The sequence below is a fragment of the Fragaria vesca genome, linkage group LG1 (genome assembly GCF_000184155.1).
Source record: "Fragaria vesca subsp. vesca linkage group LG1, FraVesHawaii_1.0, whole genome shotgun sequence".
NCBI classification, from domain to species: Eukaryota; Viridiplantae; Streptophyta; class Magnoliopsida; order Rosales; family Rosaceae; genus Fragaria; species Fragaria vesca.
In genome coordinates this window covers 20,669,338-20,689,843 of record NC_020491.1, presented here as the reverse complement: position 1 = coordinate 20,689,843, position 20,506 = coordinate 20,669,338, and the positions used below count along the sequence as shown (strand labels likewise).

Genomic DNA, 20,506 nt, shown 5'->3' with positions numbered 1-20,506 from the left:
AAAAAAAAACTGAAACTGACAACCAAAGATAACTGAAACTGACAGAAAGAGACCAACAAGCATCCTTTAATGACGTAATGTTGTAGTAAACTCTCAAGTATGAAAAATAATTGGGGGTTAGTAATTTTCCTGAACAGAGCAACCAAAGTTTACTGACCCCCAGTAACCACCCTGTAATAAAAAAAAACTGAAACTGACAACCAAAGATAACTGAAACTGACAGAAAGATCAAAGGAATATACCAAAATAAAAGAACAAGTTCTGGCACTGAAACTGAAGATAGATCATATGTTCTTGGAACACTACCAAAATACTACATATGATCCTACATCTACATATGATCCTACATCTAAAGTGACACTAATCTTTTTTCTATATTGATGTCCATGAACTTTAGCAGCATCTTCTTCCTCATTTCATTACCACCATTTTCTGTCGGTTTTTTCCCATGACATAGACTCTCTATAAAGTGGAGCAAAAATGGTCCACAGTCTGACCTGTAATTTATTAAGAAACAGTGTTACTAAATTTTTTACCCTAATAAAACAGACAAGTAATTTCTGACCCCAATAAAACAGTTTAAATAAAGTTAAAATGTACTTACGATGAACACTTTTGCTACGGGCAGGATAAGACATCAATCAGCTGGTATCTTGCTTGATAAACGTTTTGGTCCAGCATCCATCTTCTTGTTCTTTTCTCTTCAACACTCATCATCAAGTAACCGTCAGCCAGTCCTTGGCTGTCCTACTCGTTATAGTTTTCCCTCCATTCCTCAAGGTCCAAGTTTTGGCTGAGAGGGTATATGGTGGAATCATATACGTGTTTGATGAACACCATAATGTGCTTCACCTGTTGGTTTCAACACACAAGTAAATTACAACTCAAACAAACTAAGAGAACAAGTAACAAACAAAACCTAGGAGAAGTTTACTGCCGCCCAGTAAACTTCTTACCCTAATAAATCAGTTACAACTCACCACTCCCATTGCATTCTGAAAGTGGATGTTGGTGTCGGCAGAGTAATCTTTCCTTGATGGTAGCATTGAGTTGAGGTGATAGAAGCATCGATCTTTGTTGTGAATCATGACCAAGGTATAGTGGTGGCTGACCCCGTGATGTACTGGAATTAAAACCAGGTCCTTACTGAAGATGGACCACATAGGATTAATAATGGAAAGCTCTATATCCAATTCATTACATTTGAATTCCCCCTGTTTTCCTCCTCCAGCTAGGAACTCCTTCAGTTTTTGTTCATGTACCACCGCCGCACACTGTATTTATAAAAGCAAGTAGTAAGATTATGTTAACTGAAAAAAGTAAATGAGGAGACCGCGGTCTAGCGGCACGCTGCTATTTCAGGTTAGACTATTTACCGCTGCCTCTATGTCTAGGAATCTGATCGAGACCTTCTTCTTTTCCACTTCCTCTTTCAAACATTTAGAGGTACACCCTGATTGTCTACATGTACAATATAAGTCACAAATTACAACAAAGAATACATCTTAGGTTACTCAAACACCAACTTTATTGGGGTTAGTAAGACCAGTAATTTTTTTCTCACATTAGATGTAATCTCTCATTCTTGAATTATTCTCTTCAAGTCGTCTTTGGTAATGTCAATGATACCATCACAACACTCCCAATACCAGAAACTGTGCAGACACAAATAAGTCATAATTAAGCAAGTCAAACTAGGGAACTAATTGTAATGTTATATATAAACTAAGGAAGAATAAACTTACTCATCAATCTTGTCCTTGTTCAAATCAAACCAGTTCTTATAGTGATGCGCCACATTTTCATCCAAGAACTTCCATGTATTGGTGTTACAGTTCACTCCACGAATAACAATACCATTGCTCTTTGTTCTTTTTGCTGGCTTTAGCCTTCAGGGGTGTCATACTCCCATTCTTCTTCTTTCCTCTTTTCTGCCCCACGCTTGTACAGGTTGACGTTTCTTTCAATCGAACGCGTCTCCACAGTTTGTTTCCTTTTCTTGACATATTTCTTGACCCCTTCTGCTTGCTGTCCTTTATTTTTCAAGCTGGTTTCTTCATTAATTTTTTTTGGCCATTTGCACAGCTTGAGTAACAAGTTTGTCTAGTTTAGACAGGTCGACATCGGTCTTCACAATTCCTTGGTCTTCTGGAAATATAGCTGACAACGGAACTGGTTCTGCTTGTTCAAAAAACTACACAAAAGAAAACACACAAGTTATCCTCAAAAAAATTCAGAAACACACAATATTTATTGGGGGTCAGTAAACTCATTTATACGCTTACCACTTTAGTTCTTGGTTGCTCCTCTCTGCGGCTATGATCTTCCATGTTGTCTCTGCAGTTATATTTTTCCTCTTCAACCGGCTTTGACCTATCCTCCTCCTCCTCCTTCTCCTCAGTTACACATATTATCTGCTTTGTCTGAGCATGTTTTGCCGCCTTGTGTAACTGTATCTTGAGAGCCTTGATTTGATTTTTGTCTGCCCTCATTTCTTTCTCTAGCTCAATCATTTGGTTGTCCGCTTTCTTTAACTTGCCGAGCAATTCAGTGTTTTTCTTCACCAGTTCTTCATTTGCTTTGGCAAGTTCTGTCAGCTTCTTCTTCATATCTTCTATCGGCAGCTCTTATACACGTTATAACAACGACATTGCTACTGTTAAACAATTATATCCAAATAAACAAGTTTACTGCCCCCTAGTAAACTTCTATTGGGGCCAGTAAACTTGCAATTCAGTATCTCTCTTTCAATTTCATGGCTACAACACACAACAAATATCATAATAAACAACTTTTAGCCCCCTAGTTAAACCAAAAGAAGTTTACTGCCCCCCAGTAAACTTCTACTGGGGGCCAGTAAACTTGCAATTCAGTATCTCCTTTTCCATTGCATGGCCACAACACACAACAGATACCTTAATAAACAACTTTTAGCCCCCTAGTAAACCCAGTAAAAGTTTACTGCCCCTCAGTAAACTTCTACTGGGGGCCAGTAAACTTGCAATTCAGTATCTCCTTTTCAATTTCATGGTCACAACACACAACAGATACCTTAATAAACAATTTTTAACCCCTAGTTAAACCAATAGAAGTTTATTGCCCCCTAGTAAACTTTTACTGGGGGTCAGTAAATTTACAATTTAGTATCTCCCTTTCAATTTCATGGTCATAACACACAACAGATACCCTGATAAACAACTTTTAGCCCCTAGTAAACCCAGTAAAAGTTTACTGCCCCCTAGTAAACTCCTACTGGGGGTCAGTAAACTTGCAATTCAAGTTCCATCTTCATTGCCAATAGTTTTACTAGGTGTTAGTGACCATTCAAACTTACCAAATCATTGAGGCTTGGTGTTCCATTCTCATCTTGCTGCCGCTCATCATTGCCGGAACTTGTTTCCTCCTCATACATCCATGGACATTCTACTATGAGTTCCTGTTTTTACATTTATAAGACACAAATCAGTTTAATTTAGTTTTTTGAAAAACAAAAAATACAACGCAATAATCTTATTACCTCTAGCAATTTAGGTCTTCTCAAATACTCATTTTCTTTGATGATCTCTTGTATTGACCATCTTATAAATCTGGGAGTCTCCTTCTCTTTCCCAATAATCCGCTTCTTTTTTTTGTTTTCTCTAGGAACCAGTATAGAACCAGAAGGAGGCATCCGTTCAAAACTTTTGGCTCCCCCTTTACGTGCTTGTGAAGTCCTTGGTGCAAGAATTCTAATACCTTATGTGACCAGTTGTATTTGTCGATGCCTTCAAGGTCTTCACACTTGAGTATCAGTTTCCATTCAATGTGGTTCCCAGTTTTGTTGAAAAATAAAGCTGACATAAGGTACATTATAACCAAAGAGGCTATCTTCCTTGGATCCCCTTTCTTCTTCTTCTTCTGAATCTTCCTCAGCTCTTCCATTAATGTGTCATCAATAACCTTTCTAGTGATTGTTCTTCTTGTTTGCTTTCCAAAGACAGCAGAATCTCTGCTTTTCTTCTTGCCCTTGCAATATTTCTGTTCTATTGTGATATCCACATCCGAGCCTTCTTTGGTTATTCCAAAAATTGAATGCACATCATGCTCCGTAATTTCAATCTCCTTGTTCCCAAATATGAAGTTTTTCTTGTCACTATTGTAGTGCCTCATTAGGATCTCAAAATCAGATTCAAGCTTCTTCACTTGATCCTCATCAATCTTGCCCAATCTGAATGCTTCAATTATTCCCTGAAAACAAGTGATGTTTATCAACTCCCATGATTCTTTTGGGATGCTCTCCTTGTATCTATAAATTAACATATAAAATGATGTCATTGAACACTTTTGCTGCACGTGTTTGATCTTGGCCAAGCCCCCTAGTTCTTCTCCTTTGTCCTTTTTTCTTCCCTTTTCTTCTTCCTCCTCCCCTGAATCTGTCTCCGCTTGTTTTCTTTTTCCACCTGTTGATCTTTTCTGAAAAACAAACTTTTCTATTTCTTCATCTTCAGTGTCTACCTCATCATCTTCTTCTTCTTCTACCAGTACTACTTCTTCTTCTTCTTCTTCAGCATCAGCACCCTTCTGGACCTCTTTTCTCTTTTTCTTCGACTTTATCTTCTGTAAAACTTCTGCTATATTTTGTTCTGTCCTCATAAAAGCTACAGATTCTTGAACCGAATCCTCTTCAAATTCAGAAGTCACAACTAAATGTCTTGAACCTCTTCTCATCCTGCATATAAGTAGTAAACACTTGCATTTATAAACTGCATATACAAGAAATAAAGTTTACTGGCCCCTAGTAAACTTCTACTGGGGGTCAGTAAACTTGCAATACAATAACTCCCTTTCAATTTCAGGACCACAAAACACAACAGATACCAATTCTTAACCTAATAAACAACTTTATTGACCCCTAATAAACACAGTAGAAGTTTACGGCTAGTAAATTTCTACTGAAGGTCAGTAAGCTTGTAGTACAATATGTCTCTTTCATATGCATGCCCATTCTTAACCTAATAAACAACTTTATTGTCCCATAGTAAACACAGTAGAAGTTTATTGTTCCCAGTTAACTTCTATAGTAAACTTCTACTGGTGGTCAATAAACTTGCAAGACAGTAACTCCCTTTCAATATCAGGGACACAACACACAACAGATACCCATTTTCTTAACCTAACAAATAACTTTATTGTCCCCTAGTAAACATAGTAAACTTGCAGTACAATCTGTCTCTTTCATATTCATGTCAATTACACACAACAGATACCCATTTTTAACCTAATAAACAATTTTATTGTCCTCTAGTAAACACAGTAGAAATTTACTGCCTCCGATTAACTTCTATTGGAAGTGGAGGGATCACTTGTGTTTTTTCACTAACCCTGTGATCAACGTCATAAATCGATTCTGATCCACCAGGTATGTACTCCGTATGCAGCTTCAGATCTACGATTGCAAATCTTATCTGCAAAATTAATATAATATGAACACAATCACAACTGCCGACTTTGAACTACTGATTATTAAACATGAAATGAATAAAAGTAAAGAAAAGTTTAAAGAAACGTGTAAGTACTGAAAAGCAAGGAAACACTATGGGTGTTGTTATATTTTAATCATTTATATGTGAAGTGCAGTCATAGTAACAGAGGTAAAAAATCAGCATAGTAAAAGTTGACAGATATAAAGATATAACAACAATATTCAATGTATTCGCATCATTGAACAGTCTATAGTTGGAATCATGATGATGAATGCTGGATATAAACATTTGACAAGATGCATGTCATACACCCTTCAAGATACCAATACATCACTATGTCTCAAAGCTGACATAACCAGAACCAAGAAACAAATGATAGGTTACTATCACAATTCAAATGATAGAAAATGCCTAAACTTAATTAGGGAAAAGAAAGGCTGAGACATCATATGAACTAACCTGTCGAAGGCTTAGGGAGCCGGCACGGAAAGTCCTTGCTGCAAGAAGCTTCAAGTATACTTCTTCTGGAAGAGTTTCCCCAGTTTCATAATGCTTAGCAATGCTTATTAAAGTGCTCTACAACACCAATTATGGAAACAAATCACTAACAGAGTGAAAGAAAACAGTCACAGTCACTTGGTACTGCATGGGAGGAAATGGGCTCTACAATTTGGAAAATAAGAAAACAGAACTCAAAAATGTATAGGCAGCTGTATCCTGAAGGCCAAATACCCCTGGGTCGAATACGTTTTAGTGTCTACAAGGATGAAAGAACAAGTTCAAGCGTTCGACGAAAGGCAAGTCCATATTTCATAAATTTATCCCTTCACCCCATGCCAACTGGCACATTTACATTTGAAAATCTAGAGGACATGAATGCAAAAATAGTTCAAAGGATTTTAGCAATCAAAATTACCTATGGTAACACCAATTTTCCATGAACTGTGAGGGCAATTCAACAGCATCTCATTCTACACCTCGGATACCAGCAACAAGCCCCTCATCTTGCTTAGTCAGCATATGCTGAAGTGCATGACCAAATTCATGGAAGACGGTCTCGACCTGCAAAAATGGACAATAATCTGTAACATACACTATGCAATCACACAACTCCTTATGAACTCTTCGTGGCAACAATAGCAGAAGCCTAGGACTGGCCATATTTGCATGAAATCATCAGGCAACCAGTTACACATCCCAACTAAAGAGTTTGAGTTCCTTGTTCAATTTATTCCTAATTGAGCCTTTGTTGACTGGGACTCCGCCATCAGGTGACCCAATTGGCACTTCTTAAAGCTGAAGGAATCAGGCCCAAAGTAATGCTATCCACAGATCCTAACCCATATGAATGTGGCATCCTAACATATTTTACGACTCTCAAGGCATCCTTTGGACTTGGCCTTGAACAAAGATATTTAGCAATTAAATATGTATTTGTCCCAAACATATGTACATATGTGGTTAAACAGCATATGGCATGGATGGTAACCACGATCGCACCTCACCACTAAAAGGAGCCCCAAGTTCAGGTTTTTCCACCCTTTCCCCAAATCTCTTAATTTACCCCAGTACTAGACAACTCATCACTAATGTTCGGCTACAGAAGTTGGGCGTTGTGAGGAGAAAAAAGAAATGGAGAAAGAGATGGAAAGCAAATCTTCCTTTTCTGATTTGGGTAATGGTTTAGGGGCAAAATGGGGATGGTGAGGAGCTCGCTTCAGGAGAGGAGAGACTGAGCGGGAGAGAATGACGCGAGTTGCCATGAGCATGTTGAATATAAGAAGAGAAGCCAAGAGGGCTCTCTTTGGAATTTGCAAGGCTAAGGCTAAGGGAGGAGAGGATTAGGCTTCATTTTGCTCTTTTATTTCTTGGCAGAGGGGTGTAGTGTGTCTAGTGTTCTTTAGAAACCTTAACAATAAGGTGCAATTTTGTTTTAAAAAAATGGAAGATAAATAATATTTACTACACGGGATTGAGAAGAAATCAGAGTGACATGAAATGAGACAAAGATGGAATAAGTATGAAAATGAACATCTATTTATTAAATTATTACACAATTAGATTATTATTATTTTTTTAAAAAGTTTTAAACTTAGTCTAGCTGGGAGACTCAGCCCTACACAATTAGATTATTACATATGTGAGAATGAATAGAGTGACATGAAATGAGAACAAGATAGAATAAGTGTGAAACAGAACATCACTCCATCAATAGGTGTGAGCTTTGAGTTCCTTGGCAGCAAAATTATAGAATTGTCATCGTCTTATTGGCTTGGGTTAGCTTTAGATGACCATGGTAGGTCAACCAAAATTTTTCCGTTTTAGTTTATAGTAAGCACTAACTAAAAAGTAAAAACTGCACCACAACAATCGGTTAGGTTCGGTTTCGATTAATATTTGTCAGTTCGGTACGGTTTGTCACTCGTTGGACATAATGTAAGAGCGTTTCATGTTGTGCTACACTTCTACGCGAAGAATCGAGGCCTCTCTAAAATTGAAGTTGAAGGCAATGTGATTGATGTTGTGAATGGAGTTTCGAGTCCTCTTTGGAAGCTACTTAATTAAGCTTGTTCAAGATATTCAGGCTTTGAGTAGTTCTTTTAAAATTGTTAACTTCAAACATGTATTTAGGGTAGCCAATGTCGTGGCTAATGCTTTAGCTAATCTTGGTCACATGGTTGATAATATGAACTTGTGGGAGAAGTGTGTCCCCCAAGGTTAGAGGCACCTCTATATAATTCTGTTCCCTTTCCTATCAAAAAAAAATCATGGTCATGGTCATGGTGATATTATTTCTCCTTTTCATTTCAATAAGGCAGGTTTATTGCATTGTAAATCCTCAAATTGATACATCTATATACATTCATCAGGGTTCGCTGAATTTAAATAAACTATAGCTCGATGGAGCTCCATCTTGACATGTTCCTTCTCCTTTCTCATTCAAGAAAACTCTGATGATGCCGGCACCATGTATGCCTGTTCCACAGACAAGATAACTACATAAGCAGCTACTTGATGAGAACTAGCGGCTAGTACAAAGCAATTGGTCTTTACTTTGTTCCGTTTCAAAGATAATGCAGTACGTGTACAAGTACGTATCAGTATCTGTTTCATCCATTGTGATACTTTGTTTGATTTCTTTGGGATCTAAGTTCTCAATTTAGAAATAACAAATTGAAAGTTCAACACCACAAAAGCTCCATCTGGCTATACATATGACTTGAGAGTATTCAGGTGATTCCATACCTAACACACGTGATTTCTCTCAGTTCTTGTACTTCATGCTTTCCTTCTCAAACCCAATTGTCGGAAATTGCTTGGCATACTCCTCGACATCATGGCGCAGCTTTGCAGTTTCAGACTGAAAGGCAAGCAATGCTGCCAAGAAATCCTTTAACTTTGTTCCTGACATGCAGAAAATAAAGAAACTATAACTCAATGATATCATAGGAGTGCCTACAGCCAACTACGATAAACAGCACATGAACATGAACGAAGCTTCGGTGAGAAAAAAATGTATATCATGATATTAAAGATGTTAGGAACCTTTGGCTTCTGCCTTGACCTTCACTGCCAACTTCACAGCGGCATCAAAGAAATCTGCAACTTTAGCAAAATCCTCCTCAACAAATCCCCTAGAAGTAAGCGCTGGAGTTCCTGAAGTTGCAGCACAAACCAAGAAACATGAGAAGTTGGAAATGTCTAATACAAGAAGTACAAGGAGCATGAGAAGGATTGGAGTACAAGAAATTCAAAATGTTCTTATACCTGAGAAGTACTAGAAGTGTTTTATACCTGGAAGTTGAACATTTAAAGGGGCCAAAAAAGGAGTAAAAGAAGCATGAGAAGCCTTACCCATCCTGATGCCACCAGGAACCATGGCAGACACATCTCCAGGAACAGTGTTTTTGTTGGCTGCAATGTGAACGGCTTCCAACACCTTTTCGACCCTGGATCCGTCAATACCCTGATATTTTTAAAAGTGGTGGTGTCAGCAGATTTTAATGGTAGAGAAAAATATATGTTTCACTAAACTATTGGTACTTAATTGCATCCCTACCCAATTATTAGATTTGCATTTACATAACTACACAAACAAATTATAGGAACCAAGAAGCTTCTTTCTCCAGCATTCCAGAGAAGAAAAATGTCTCAGTTACCTTGTTCTTCAAATTCACCAAAACTAAATGGTTCTCAGTTCCTCCAGAAACAAGCTCATAGCCCTTCTCATTCAATGACTGCATTTTTCAACAGTTTTACCAGTTAGAGTGCTGGAAGTAAATTTTAGAAACATGTACTAATCAGAGAACATGTTATTGAAAATCTGCTGTGAACAAAGGAAGTCTGGAATGTCTGATACTGCTTTCTCTATCCTTTTCTTTTTTCCCTTATGAATCATATAAAGTTTTAGGAGAATAAATTTACACCTGTGCAAATCTTGAGCAATTACTGAGAACTTGTTCTTGATAGGCTTTGTACTCTGGAGTAGTAGCCTGCACATTACACAAGAGGCGAAAATATGAGCCATTAGCAACCAGCGTCATAAGAGTGGAAGAGTTGAGACCTAATGTACATAACAAACACCATTCTCAACAGTTCCTTCTACATATCACTCATTACCATAAATGAATGTAAACATTGCAGTGGCAGTGGGAGTGGGATTGAATAAAATGTTATGGAATGTGATGGAATTTATCATAATCCATATCCCTACCTGTTTCAGTGCAACTGCCAAACCAGTGATGGTGTGGTTGTGTGGACCACCTTGAAGCCCAGGAAAGACAGCTTGATTGATTTTGTCTTCGTAGTCATAAAAACACCTTTGGGACAATTAAAACATTTGAGTAACTTTTCAAATTATATTCAATATAGGGGACAACAGAAGATCGCTTAAGTATGAGTAACAGTATAATTTACTAGGAAAGTCTAAATATACTTTGAATTGTGATCTTGAACACTCACCTCTTTCCCTTGTTTGTTGGTCTCTTTTAGACCCTTCCTGAAGAAAATCATGGCGCCGCGCGGGCCACGAAGTGACTTGTGTGTTGTGGTGGTCACTACATCTGCATACTCAAAAGGAGATGGGATGACACCAGCGGCAACCAACCCACTGATATGTGCCATATCTGCCAACAAGATTGCTTTCTGTTTGTCGCATACCTGCAAAATACATAAGATGTTAATCTTGGCCAAATAACATGACAATACTGTAAGCCTGTTAAGTATGGGGTTGTCTCCACCACGACTGAGAGCCCAAAGATGGACTCGATGTAAATTGGGAGGTTGCAGTTGAAGGAATTATAACTAGGGATCATTTTTTCTGATGCCATGTCATTCCAAAGCTTAAGCTGTTTGAATGTGGGATACTGATAGTATAGATCAATCTAAAGGAGTTTACCTTGCGAATACGTGCATAATCATACAAACGTGCATAAGCACTAGCACCAGCAACTATTAATTTTGGCCTGAAGAGAGTGGCGCTTTTCTCCAACTGCAAGTCATTATTAATCATGTCAAGTAAAGCTTCCATTAAGTTTGGTAACAAAAGCATATATCAGCTGTTTCTATATCAGAAGCGAGATCTCTATTGGTACAGTATTGTGGTTTAAATCATCCAACCCAATTCTGACAACAGGTTTTTTTATTTTTATTTTTTTTAAGAAATATAAAAGATATCTTCACTATTCCTGCTAATGAACTTCTAGATTTTGATTTGCAATATGTTATTATTTGGTTTTTGTTTCTCTTCAAATAGCCTCTTTTGTGAAATAGGAGATTTCGAGACATTTTAACAAGCATTACGTTGATTAAAAGATACAAGACAACAAGGTAACAATGCAAGAATTATTAAATCTCCAAGCTACCTGGTCATAGTCAATGTAACCAGTGCTCTCATCCAATCTGTATGGCATTGTCTCAAAAAAGATTGACACAGCTGATATCTTTTTGGTGTCAGTCTGCACGTCACAAAACAGATGACCAATGATCATGAAATGATTTATTCAAAGAAGAAACCATATAATGGAAATATCAATACCTGATAACCATGAGAAAGATGACCACCATAGTGGAAGATCAAGAAGCCATGATTCTATCATGAGGTTCAACAATGCAGTAGTAAACATAGAAAATTAGACTGGAGATCCTGACAAAGGCTGAACATTGACTGCAATAAAGAAGATGAAAATCATGTAAGAGAAAAGATTGTAGCTCAGCTCCTATTATATATGTATACTAGAGACAGTGCTAAAACTATTATTCAGAAGGGATATGATTGACGGTATTCTACAGCTTAGATTCTGTTATAATGCACTGCTTCTAGTATACCAAGAAAAATACTGACAACTACTAATCTTCTATACAACTTAAGGTGGATGTAGTACATCCTGACAGATGCTCTACTTGTTTGGCAACTGCCAACTGGTTTGTGAAGACGAAGATACCGTCTCGTCAAATGTTGAGATGGATGGTGCACGTACGTACATGTATGCTACTTTCACAATCATGAGAAATTGCCCGAGGCTGATCAGCCATAAGAATTTACCTCCCCATTTTGCTGGATCCAACCGAAAAGCTTCCAAAGCACGCTTCTGGCACAAGGTTTCTGCCATGTCAATGAACCTGAAAATGCAAAAGTTTATTGTTAACTTTTCTCTTTTTCATTGTTCTTCACATAGAACTTAACGGGTCAAGATTTCATTTTTTTTTGATGACATGGGAGCCCAAAGGCAAGGACAAGAAACCTAAAACACAACTAATCTAGGCTTGGAAGAGCCGGAAGAATCAGCTTCCAAGAGAGGGATAACATCATTAGGAGGGGAGCTAAAGAATCTGCATCCAGACTCATAACCATGACCAATGCTTGCTAGCAAGTCAGCCACTGAATTACTTTCTTTGTAAACATCGATAAGGGACACATTCCAATTCCTACTAAGAAACTCCTGACAATTTGCTATAAGACTGTAGAGAGGGGTCAAGATTTCACATACTCATTTCCTCCATAGTATCTTGCCCCTGGATACCCTTCACTGTATTTGTTGGTCATGACTGAACCAACTGCTTGCATCACAGAGACTGATGTGAAGTTCTCCGAAGGTATCAGTTCTAGGCCCTTTATGAAAGACAAAGACTTCAAGTTAATGAACACACCATCATTTACCCATAAATGCTGTAAAGAAACTCTTGTGCAAAAATGAACCACAGAAACTTTCTCGAATTATTCAAAGTTTTCTCAGCAATATTATAGAACATTAAACTTGTATTCAAAAGAATACACATAGCTGTGAACCCCAACAATTACTATCTTTTATCTCAACAAAGTCTTGATTTTGATCATACACTAAAAATCACACCTTCCATTGCCTGGCTTTCTCGTGCTCGATGATGTCAGCAATCTCAGGATCCACAGCCTCCAATGGAGCATTCAATTGCTTAGGCCACTGCAAGAAAACAACTTTTACTATGTCTCAGCATGTATAATCAAACCTCACCAACAAAAACACATACATAAATCAAGTCTAATATTGATAAAACCCGGCATATAAGAACTCACACTGACACCGTTCTTCTCCTTGTCATAGACAGCTTCATTGGGCAAAGATGACTGTAAAAAAAAAAAAGTAGCACACAAAAAATATAAAGGGTTCGATCAGTGACTAAACTTCCATGCATTCAATCCTAGAGCAGAACAGAGATATGTGAAATAGTTAAAGGACCATGTAGTAGTGAGAGGTGGCATTGAAGAGAGGACGAATGGGCTTGTCCACAGAAGAGGAAAGCCTGCGAAGGGCCAATGCCAGCGCCATGGTTCTTCTGGGTTCAGGTTCAGTTTTTCAGTTGGGTGAGATTTTGGTGGGTAGAAAGACTAAACCTTTTCTAATCTTGTGTTCCGGTTTTGTCCTTGTCCTCCTGCTACTAGGTGTTAGAGTTGAGGTTTCATAATCAATCACATATGGTGACACCAAAACCATCACCATGAAAGGCCTATCCAAAGTTCCTCGTTTCTTAGCCACAAAGGGACTTTCAGAGATATGGCATGATCGGTTTTGGGGTATTCTGTGAGACAAATTTGGCCACCGAAGCTTTTGAATGGTTCCTCAGGAGGAGGATTTTTCACCAACTCGTAGGTCATTGTCAGTCAGTGACTTGGGTTCTTATCTAAGTTGAGGGTAAAGAGTACTTCTAAATGCAAATCAGCTCACTAAACACCCTACAATTCTGGGGTGAATTTCAAGATTAGATTATTTTTGGTTGATTCCCAATTTTAGGTTTGGTTTTCTCTCTGTACTAACAGGCAAAAAGACGCTAGAAGGAGGGCTTGAACCTCCGACCTTGTGGTTAACAGCCACACGCTCTAGCCAACTGAGCTATTCCAGCATGTTGTTCCATTGTCTCATGGTTTTATTTAAATACTCAAATGAAAAACTCAGTGAAATAAAAACTTAAAAATAAATGCGGTGAAGGTGGATCGAACACCTGACCTTCAGATCTTCAGTCTGACGCTCTCCCAACTGAGCTATCCCCGCAGATGTTCACTCTCTGTTTCTTTAGATTTAAAATTGTTATGAATTGAGTGTCTGCTATTCCAAGATTCTAAACTGAACGTCTGCTATACTGTTGCCATTGTCCTCTACTCCTTTTCTCTTCTCTAAGAAATTACAGAAACACGACAAGTTCCAAGTCCCCACAAGTTTTGGTGGTGGTGGATCTGAAATCAAATCAGAACACTCATGCTTATCCCTAACCAATTTCTCTCTTTTCTCATCTTGGAAAGTTTTCATGGCTGTTAATAATTCCCTTCAATCATTTTGCTTCAGTTTGCTTTTTGAATCTCTCTACAAGATCATCGTTGCTAACTATGTGCTTAATTAATTTCTTGCTTGGTCTGTTCTTTCCTTCCGCTCTGTGTTTAAACATGTCAATAGACACGATATCAACATAAATTACACACCTACATCGGCTCGAAATTTAGCATACGAAATGGAAGGCAACGAACCCTAAACTTAAGCCTCACCAATTAAGTTTGTCAAGAGAAAGAAAATAAGGTAAGATTGAAGCTTTGGTAGATAACATATAGAATAACCCACCAAAACAATTATTCTAGGACAATTGGTGTGAAATATGCTTTTGGGACAAGTGAGGTTTTGTCTATCTCTGCAATGTGCTATCATTTTCATACTCGAAATATAACATGTACGAGGCCCACGAAACTGGCTGTAACCGATAACATTTTACGTTGATCATGCTTAATATAATCAATACCTACATATATATAGTTATATACATGTAGCATCATCTTCACCCAACTCATATAGCCAAAGCTCTAGTAAGAGCCAAGAACTAGCTAGCTTGTTCGGTAAAACTACTCAATGGAAGGGGATCTCATCCCTCCCCGGCGATCGACTTACCTTCCGGGGTGCATGATGTCGCCGTCGTGTTTCCCGGTGCACGAAGAATTGGGGTACAGTCGCATGGAGAGCTGTGGTGAAAACAAGAGAAGCCCGAGGAGATGGAGAAACTTTCTCAGGAGGTTGGTGATGAGCGATGGGGGCAGAAGAAGAAGAATTAGAAGCATATATGGATCAAGCAAAGCTGTGTCGTTTCAGTATGATGCGGTGAGCTATTCGCAGAACTTCGACGATGGGTGTCACTTGTATGAAGAAGAGCCCGGACGCCGTTCACAAGTGTTTAACAATGTCAGATGGGACGGTGATCTAGATCGGTGATAGTACTATTGTGTAAGTATAGATTCATTAACATTTTGCTCAAACTTGATTCAGATCTATGGAAATCTGAGTGTTGTGGTTTTCCTCTCAGTAGTACTGCCTATTCTGTTTTCCTTCTGAAAAATCGTATGCTAGATTGCTGGTAGTACCAGTTTGAACCATTGGACTAAAATTTTATAGGTTTCAATCTTTTTGTTAGAGAGCAAAAGTTTTCATAACGATCTCACATATATAAATAGACCAGGGCCTGAACTATTATCTACATTTGAAACAGTTAGCTGGTAGGTCAATTCCTCACATCCACATAGTTATATGAAGAAGAAAGATCGATTGAAGTAGTACTGAGCTATTTTATGTTAGCTATAATATATGGGGACATTGTTGGATCTTATTAGTTACTGAGGTGTTAGACTGCTGCTATTACTTTCGTCTCTGTTTTCGTTTGGTTCTTTGCCAAGAAAGACGAAGTAATTTTGAAGTGATCCTTGACTCAGTATGGACTTGGACTTGAACACATTCATGTCGATGTCTTCTTCGGTAAACTTGTGCTCGGCCACGTTTCTTAAGAATTTTGGGTAAAATGAAATTCGCAGAATCGAAGTACCAAATGAATCCCATGATGAAGAAGAATCATTTTCTCCGATTGAGCTAGTCAAGATAATACAGGACATTTGCTGATGACTTTAGCTAAATTCATATATAGTCAAACATATACAAGTATAATATAAGTTTCGTTGAGGTATTCTACTTGTTCATCTCATAAGAAGAACTGGAAGAGCGCACTCTTTTGTACTTGCTTGGGTCATAAGGTATGTGGTTTAGGGCATTTGTCCAAAGTCCTCTCACTGCTTTCATATATAGACTGCTGCAGAGTTACATAACCATATTTCAGATAAAATTTTCAACCAAAACAGAAATTTAGAATAATAACTCTCATATATAGCACTAACTTGGAATAGCCTCTTAAGTTTGTTGACCATCTCGGCTTAGCTGAAGGCGGATGGGGAGATGTGACTCCTCATTTGTGCATTTGTGCTCATGCCAAAGGGAATGCAACCACTTCGATTTTCAGAATTCAGGGAGCTTGTGCCAAAAACCTGATACAAGAAGCCTCACAGTTAATGCTGCTTATAGCTACGTAATAAGGCCTTATTTTCTTGAAAGATTTAATCGATTTATGTTCGTGGTCAAACCAAAGCAGAATATTCTTATTTAAATCCAATTTTTCTTTTAAAACTAAGGTTTATTACCTTCTTGTACAGTTCCAAATTTTGTTGATGAATAAAATTACCCTGTAAGGAACGAAAAAATGGAAACAGTGACAAGGATTACAGTAGGAACTAGGAAGTGTAGCAAGGAATAACTAAATATTGTAAGTGTTCCGGGACAAAACCTTTTCATTTAGGTCTTCAATTTCATCAGTTAACATTTTTTCCTGCAGGGGATTAAAACTTCATGTTATTTATCAGACTTGTAATATACTGCAAATCGATAATCCTAACGGATTGTGCAGCATGTCCAAAAACAAATGAAGAAAGGAAAAGAAATTATAGAGAGAGTGAAGCCTTTGAACGGACCTTTTTCAAACGAATACCCTGCAGACTCATTTCTAATTGATTTTCTAGACCCTTTAGCTCTTTAAGAGTCAAACCACAAAGCTGTTCCCCCATGAACTGCCTGTCATAGATATCAGAATCTGGATTACTCGAATATATATCGTTGGTGATCTTCAATTCACCACAATGAAACTAAGATAATTAAGCAGTAAAGGATCAAATGCTCACTTGTATTATATCTTGTCAAGCTGATCATCAAGTTATTGAAATATATACATGCTCAATGTAATATCATTTTCGCTTGGATACATATGCACATTATTGTCTTCATCATGCGTGTTTTGAAATACATTGTAAAATTCTAAAACGAAGGAGGAGAAAGTTTGTACCGATGGTTTTCTCGCAAGTTCTGTAGTTGCTCCCGTAAGATGGTGACTTCCCTTTGCCAAAACTAGCAAGTGTGATAATTCAAGTTAAATGCAAGATTTATCTTCCAAAAGAAAAAAAAAATTATATATTCTGAAGAGAAATGATGAAGTTCTTTAAGAAATATGCCTGAAGCAAGAAATAACCTTTTAAACCAGTTTCAGACTAGCAAACATCAATGGTACAAGCTATCCATCCCCCTTGGTTGCAAATGTATTCCATTGGAAATTTAAGTTTTGTTCATCAAGATCATGCAGTTGTTTAAATTTTTTTAAACTAGTAATTTTTCACATTGCTACTAAGTTTAATTTATTTACTAAACAAGTTTCTTGCAGCATATGTACATTTTGTTTTAGCTGATTGTTCCTACATATTCTACCAGTACGTCTTAATCAAGACAAACGAACTATCATATAATGGAATTATGTTACTTCACTATCCCATCATCAGGACCTTGTTTCCGAAGATAACATGTACATCTCACATTCGTGGCAGCTGAAAGTTCAAAGATAATTCAACTTTCTTCAAATGGGAATCTGAAACTAATTAAGCCTCGACCATTTTTCTTCATGGTGGGGAATGATACTTAATATGTATGTAGTTGGTGTTCCAGTGTATGTCAGGAGTTCGGACTAAGGATTAAGGACACAACTACATTGCTACATATCTGTAGTCAATTGAGAAATATTTCAATTTGTATATTAACAGACGTCGAAATTTTTTTGTTTTCTAGGAATATAGCGAATTGTGCAAAGCTATTACAATCAGGTTGAAGTCGAACTAACTTAGTTACTTGATCAGTGACAAGGAAATGGATATACTATGTTATATTTTCTCTTCATGCCTGATGATGGAGTAGAATGTAAGCTTTTCTGACATCTATAAATTTTCGAAATCTCAAAGAACTTCTGAAATATATTCATGATTCAGAAAAAACTTAAACATACAGATTGACATAATTCCATTAAAGAATAGTTCGTTTGACTTGCTTAAGCAGGACTCTAGAATATTGTACTACGTACTCTTGTCTTTGTTATCCAGGGAAGTACAGGAAACCACGGGGAGATGGATTTCTTTTTCATTGAAACCTATCCAATACATATCAGAGTGTTGAATGTCTAGAATTTTTGACAGGTGAATTATTTTTGCAGCTTGGTAACACAAAAGGGTTTAAAATTTCACAGATATATAAGAAATTTTGCAGCTTGGTAGCACAAAAGGGTTTATAATAGATTTTTCTACAATGCATGTTGAGGTAGACATATACTAGAAATATGGAAGATGCATTACATAATCATGACTATAAATATGACTAAACAAAGTGACTAACTCATGGAAAACCTTTTCTCTTCAAATTAAGAGAGGAAATAAATAATATATATGAAACGAAAATTCATGGAGAATTCAACCTTGGTTGATGCACAGTGGTTTTAAGATTGGAAAATTTTACCCTGACATTAAATTTAAGCTCAAACAAACAGGGGGGATCAAAACATAAAGAAAAAGAAACATGAAAGTAGTGATAAATAATTGTAATAGAGAAGACCTTCATTTCTGATGCTGGATTAAGAAGTCGCTGGTGTTCCTCTTTGGTTTTGTTATATCTCTCTATGACTAATTTCATGCTGGAGGAAGGACATGAAGTAATCAGATGTTGCACGTACAGTTGTGAAATTAACAAAACGAAGAAAAAAGAAGAAGAAAAGTTTCCAAAAGAATTATGAGAAAGTTGATACAAGCTCAAAGCCAAGGCAGTATACTATACTCTCATAAAATTCATTCAAATCATTAATCATTTGATCATCTAACCTATATATCAAATAAATAGAGATTTTTGTCAGACCAAGGTTATCTGATGAAATTTTGATAACAATTAGATCAAAATTTTGATTCAATCATCCGCAAGTGAAAAACACCTCATGGGGAGAGGCCATACCCATGTTGCTCCCGGCCTCGGAGTGGTAGTCCCACCCGACCACCATTTTATGAACCAAAAAAAGATAATATACAAAAGTAAATTTTCGTAAATGTATAACCATGTGACAAACCATTGGTCTAATCTGGAAGTTTAGTAGATTATGAATACCAACAGTTTTCTTTTTCATTGTTTTTAAGTCTCTTCATTGTTTTCGTTGAAAATAAACTACTACATATATATCTAACCTAAAAACTGGAATATATCAATTTACTGATTTTTAAACCATAATCCTCTCTTTTGTTTAGATGAAACAGCGAACATGCAACACTTAATCTTACATAAAAACATTTATTAACCCAAGTATCTTTACAAACATTAATATATGCATAACACATCACATTCTGTATATATGCATGATATATGCAGAAAATTATCAGACATATAGGTATATAGCTGGTGAAAGATCTACAAAATATAGAAATAATAATGAAGTATTTGATCCAAGAAAGCATGTAAAACTAGCTGCAGTAACAAGAATCCGAGGGATCGATATTTATAAAGATCAAAGACAATTATTATTGACCAAATTAACCTGTTACTTGCACATTCATAAAGCTTTCCAGTGCTTGAGAAGATCAGAAGTCCAACTTCTGCATCGCATAAAATCGCCAACTCCTTTGCCTTCTTGATCAAACCCTTCCTACGCTTTGAGAAAGTCACTTGCCTGCTCGTACAATTATCGATCCTTCGGATCACAATCTTCCCCCTTCCCATATCCCTGGCCTTATGTTGTTTCGATTCTCTGTGTCTTTAAGGTCTCTGCAAAAAAAATTAAAATGAAAAATTAGAAATCTAGCTTGATGAATAGTGAAACTATTGTTAGCGTAAGGATTAAGAAGAACAGCAGGTGCATTGAGCTAAAGAACTGTAGTACTTACGGTATTGATCAATCTACGGTTTGTAAGCAGCTAGCTTAGTTTGCGTTAAGACTTGACTCACTATGAGCTTTATATACACACGAAAACGTGGTCTAGGGGTGAAAGTGAAACCCCATTTTTCTAATAGTGAGGTGATAAACTGGTTGGTTCTAATTACTTAACCAGTATTAAACTTACATTAGTGGCTTTGCACTAAGTATAATTAAGTCCTAATTTCTAAAAAGAATGACTATAATTATATGAATTGGTAGCTATATATAGTAGAGTATAGATATATCCTTTGTTGCTGGATGCTCATGGCGTCATCAGCCGTATTAGTCTATGACGCGTGTGGGTATTGTTAATGAAATGATATATATATATAGACAGTCCGTCTCTGCTAACGGTGCGGATTTTCGTCCGTTCGCCACCGTACGGCGCCGCGCGAGGGCGCGCCTCCACCCCAGCGGACTCCAGCAGCTTCCCCGACCACTTTCCATCC

General features: G+C 37.2%; 1 protein-coding gene, 2 non-coding genes and 1 pseudogene across 4 annotated transcripts; all 4 read right to left on the bottom strand.

Annotated features, from left to right (window-relative positions):
• Nucleotides 1-8,285: 8,285 nt before the first annotated feature.
• LOC101310745 lies at nucleotides 8,286-13,503 on the bottom strand (annotated as a pseudogene). The gene is made up of 16 exons (XR_183792.1): nucleotides 13,178-13,503; nucleotides 13,015-13,065; nucleotides 12,815-12,901; nucleotides 12,452-12,573; nucleotides 12,007-12,083; nucleotides 11,500-11,628; nucleotides 11,327-11,419; nucleotides 10,861-10,953; nucleotides 10,399-10,622; nucleotides 10,177-10,282; nucleotides 9,890-9,955; nucleotides 9,623-9,700; nucleotides 9,318-9,429; nucleotides 9,009-9,119; nucleotides 8,709-8,867; nucleotides 8,286-8,438 (listed from the first exon to the last, which is right to left on the bottom strand). The product of XR_183792.1 is annotated as a serine hydroxymethyltransferase, mitochondrial-like (transcript).
• A 261-nt stretch (nucleotides 13,504-13,764) lies between these two features.
• TRNAN-GUU lies at nucleotides 13,765-13,838 on the bottom strand. Its single transcript has one exon. It is a non-coding gene; the product is annotated as a tRNA-Asn (tRNA).
• Nucleotides 13,839-13,914: 76 nt separating this feature from the next.
• Nucleotides 13,915-13,987, bottom strand: TRNAF-GAA. Its single transcript has one exon. It is a non-coding gene; the product is annotated as a tRNA-Phe (tRNA).
• Nucleotides 13,988-15,895: 1,908 nt separating this feature from the next.
• LOC101310459 (agamous-like MADS-box protein AGL21-like) lies at nucleotides 15,896-20,069 on the bottom strand. The gene is made up of 9 exons (XM_004288504.1): nucleotides 20,026-20,069; nucleotides 19,680-19,906; nucleotides 18,716-18,794; nucleotides 17,133-17,194; nucleotides 16,765-16,864; nucleotides 16,581-16,622; nucleotides 16,438-16,479; nucleotides 16,138-16,284; nucleotides 15,896-16,052 (listed from the first exon to the last, which is right to left on the bottom strand). The coding sequence occupies exons 2-8, from the start codon at nucleotides 19,859-19,861 to the stop codon at nucleotides 16,174-16,176; spliced, it is 618 nt and encodes a 205-aa protein (XP_004288552.1). The 5' UTR covers nucleotides 19,862-19,906; nucleotides 20,026-20,069; the 3' UTR covers nucleotides 15,896-16,052; nucleotides 16,138-16,173.
• Between the last annotated feature and the right edge of the window lie 437 nt (nucleotides 20,070-20,506).

Coding starts and splice junctions, on each gene's coding strand:
- LOC101310459 (XM_004288504.1), bottom strand. CDS start 19,861: ATGGGAAGGGGGAAGATTGTGATCCGAAGGATCGATAATTGTACGAGC. Junction 16,865..17,132: donor AACTTGCGAGAAAACCATCG/GTACAAACTTTC, acceptor TATCTATGACAG/GCAGTTCATGGGGGAACAGC. Junction 16,623..16,764: donor AGGGTATTCGTTTGAAAAAG/GTCCGTTCAAAG, acceptor AATCCCCTGCAG/GAAAAAATGTTAACTGATGA.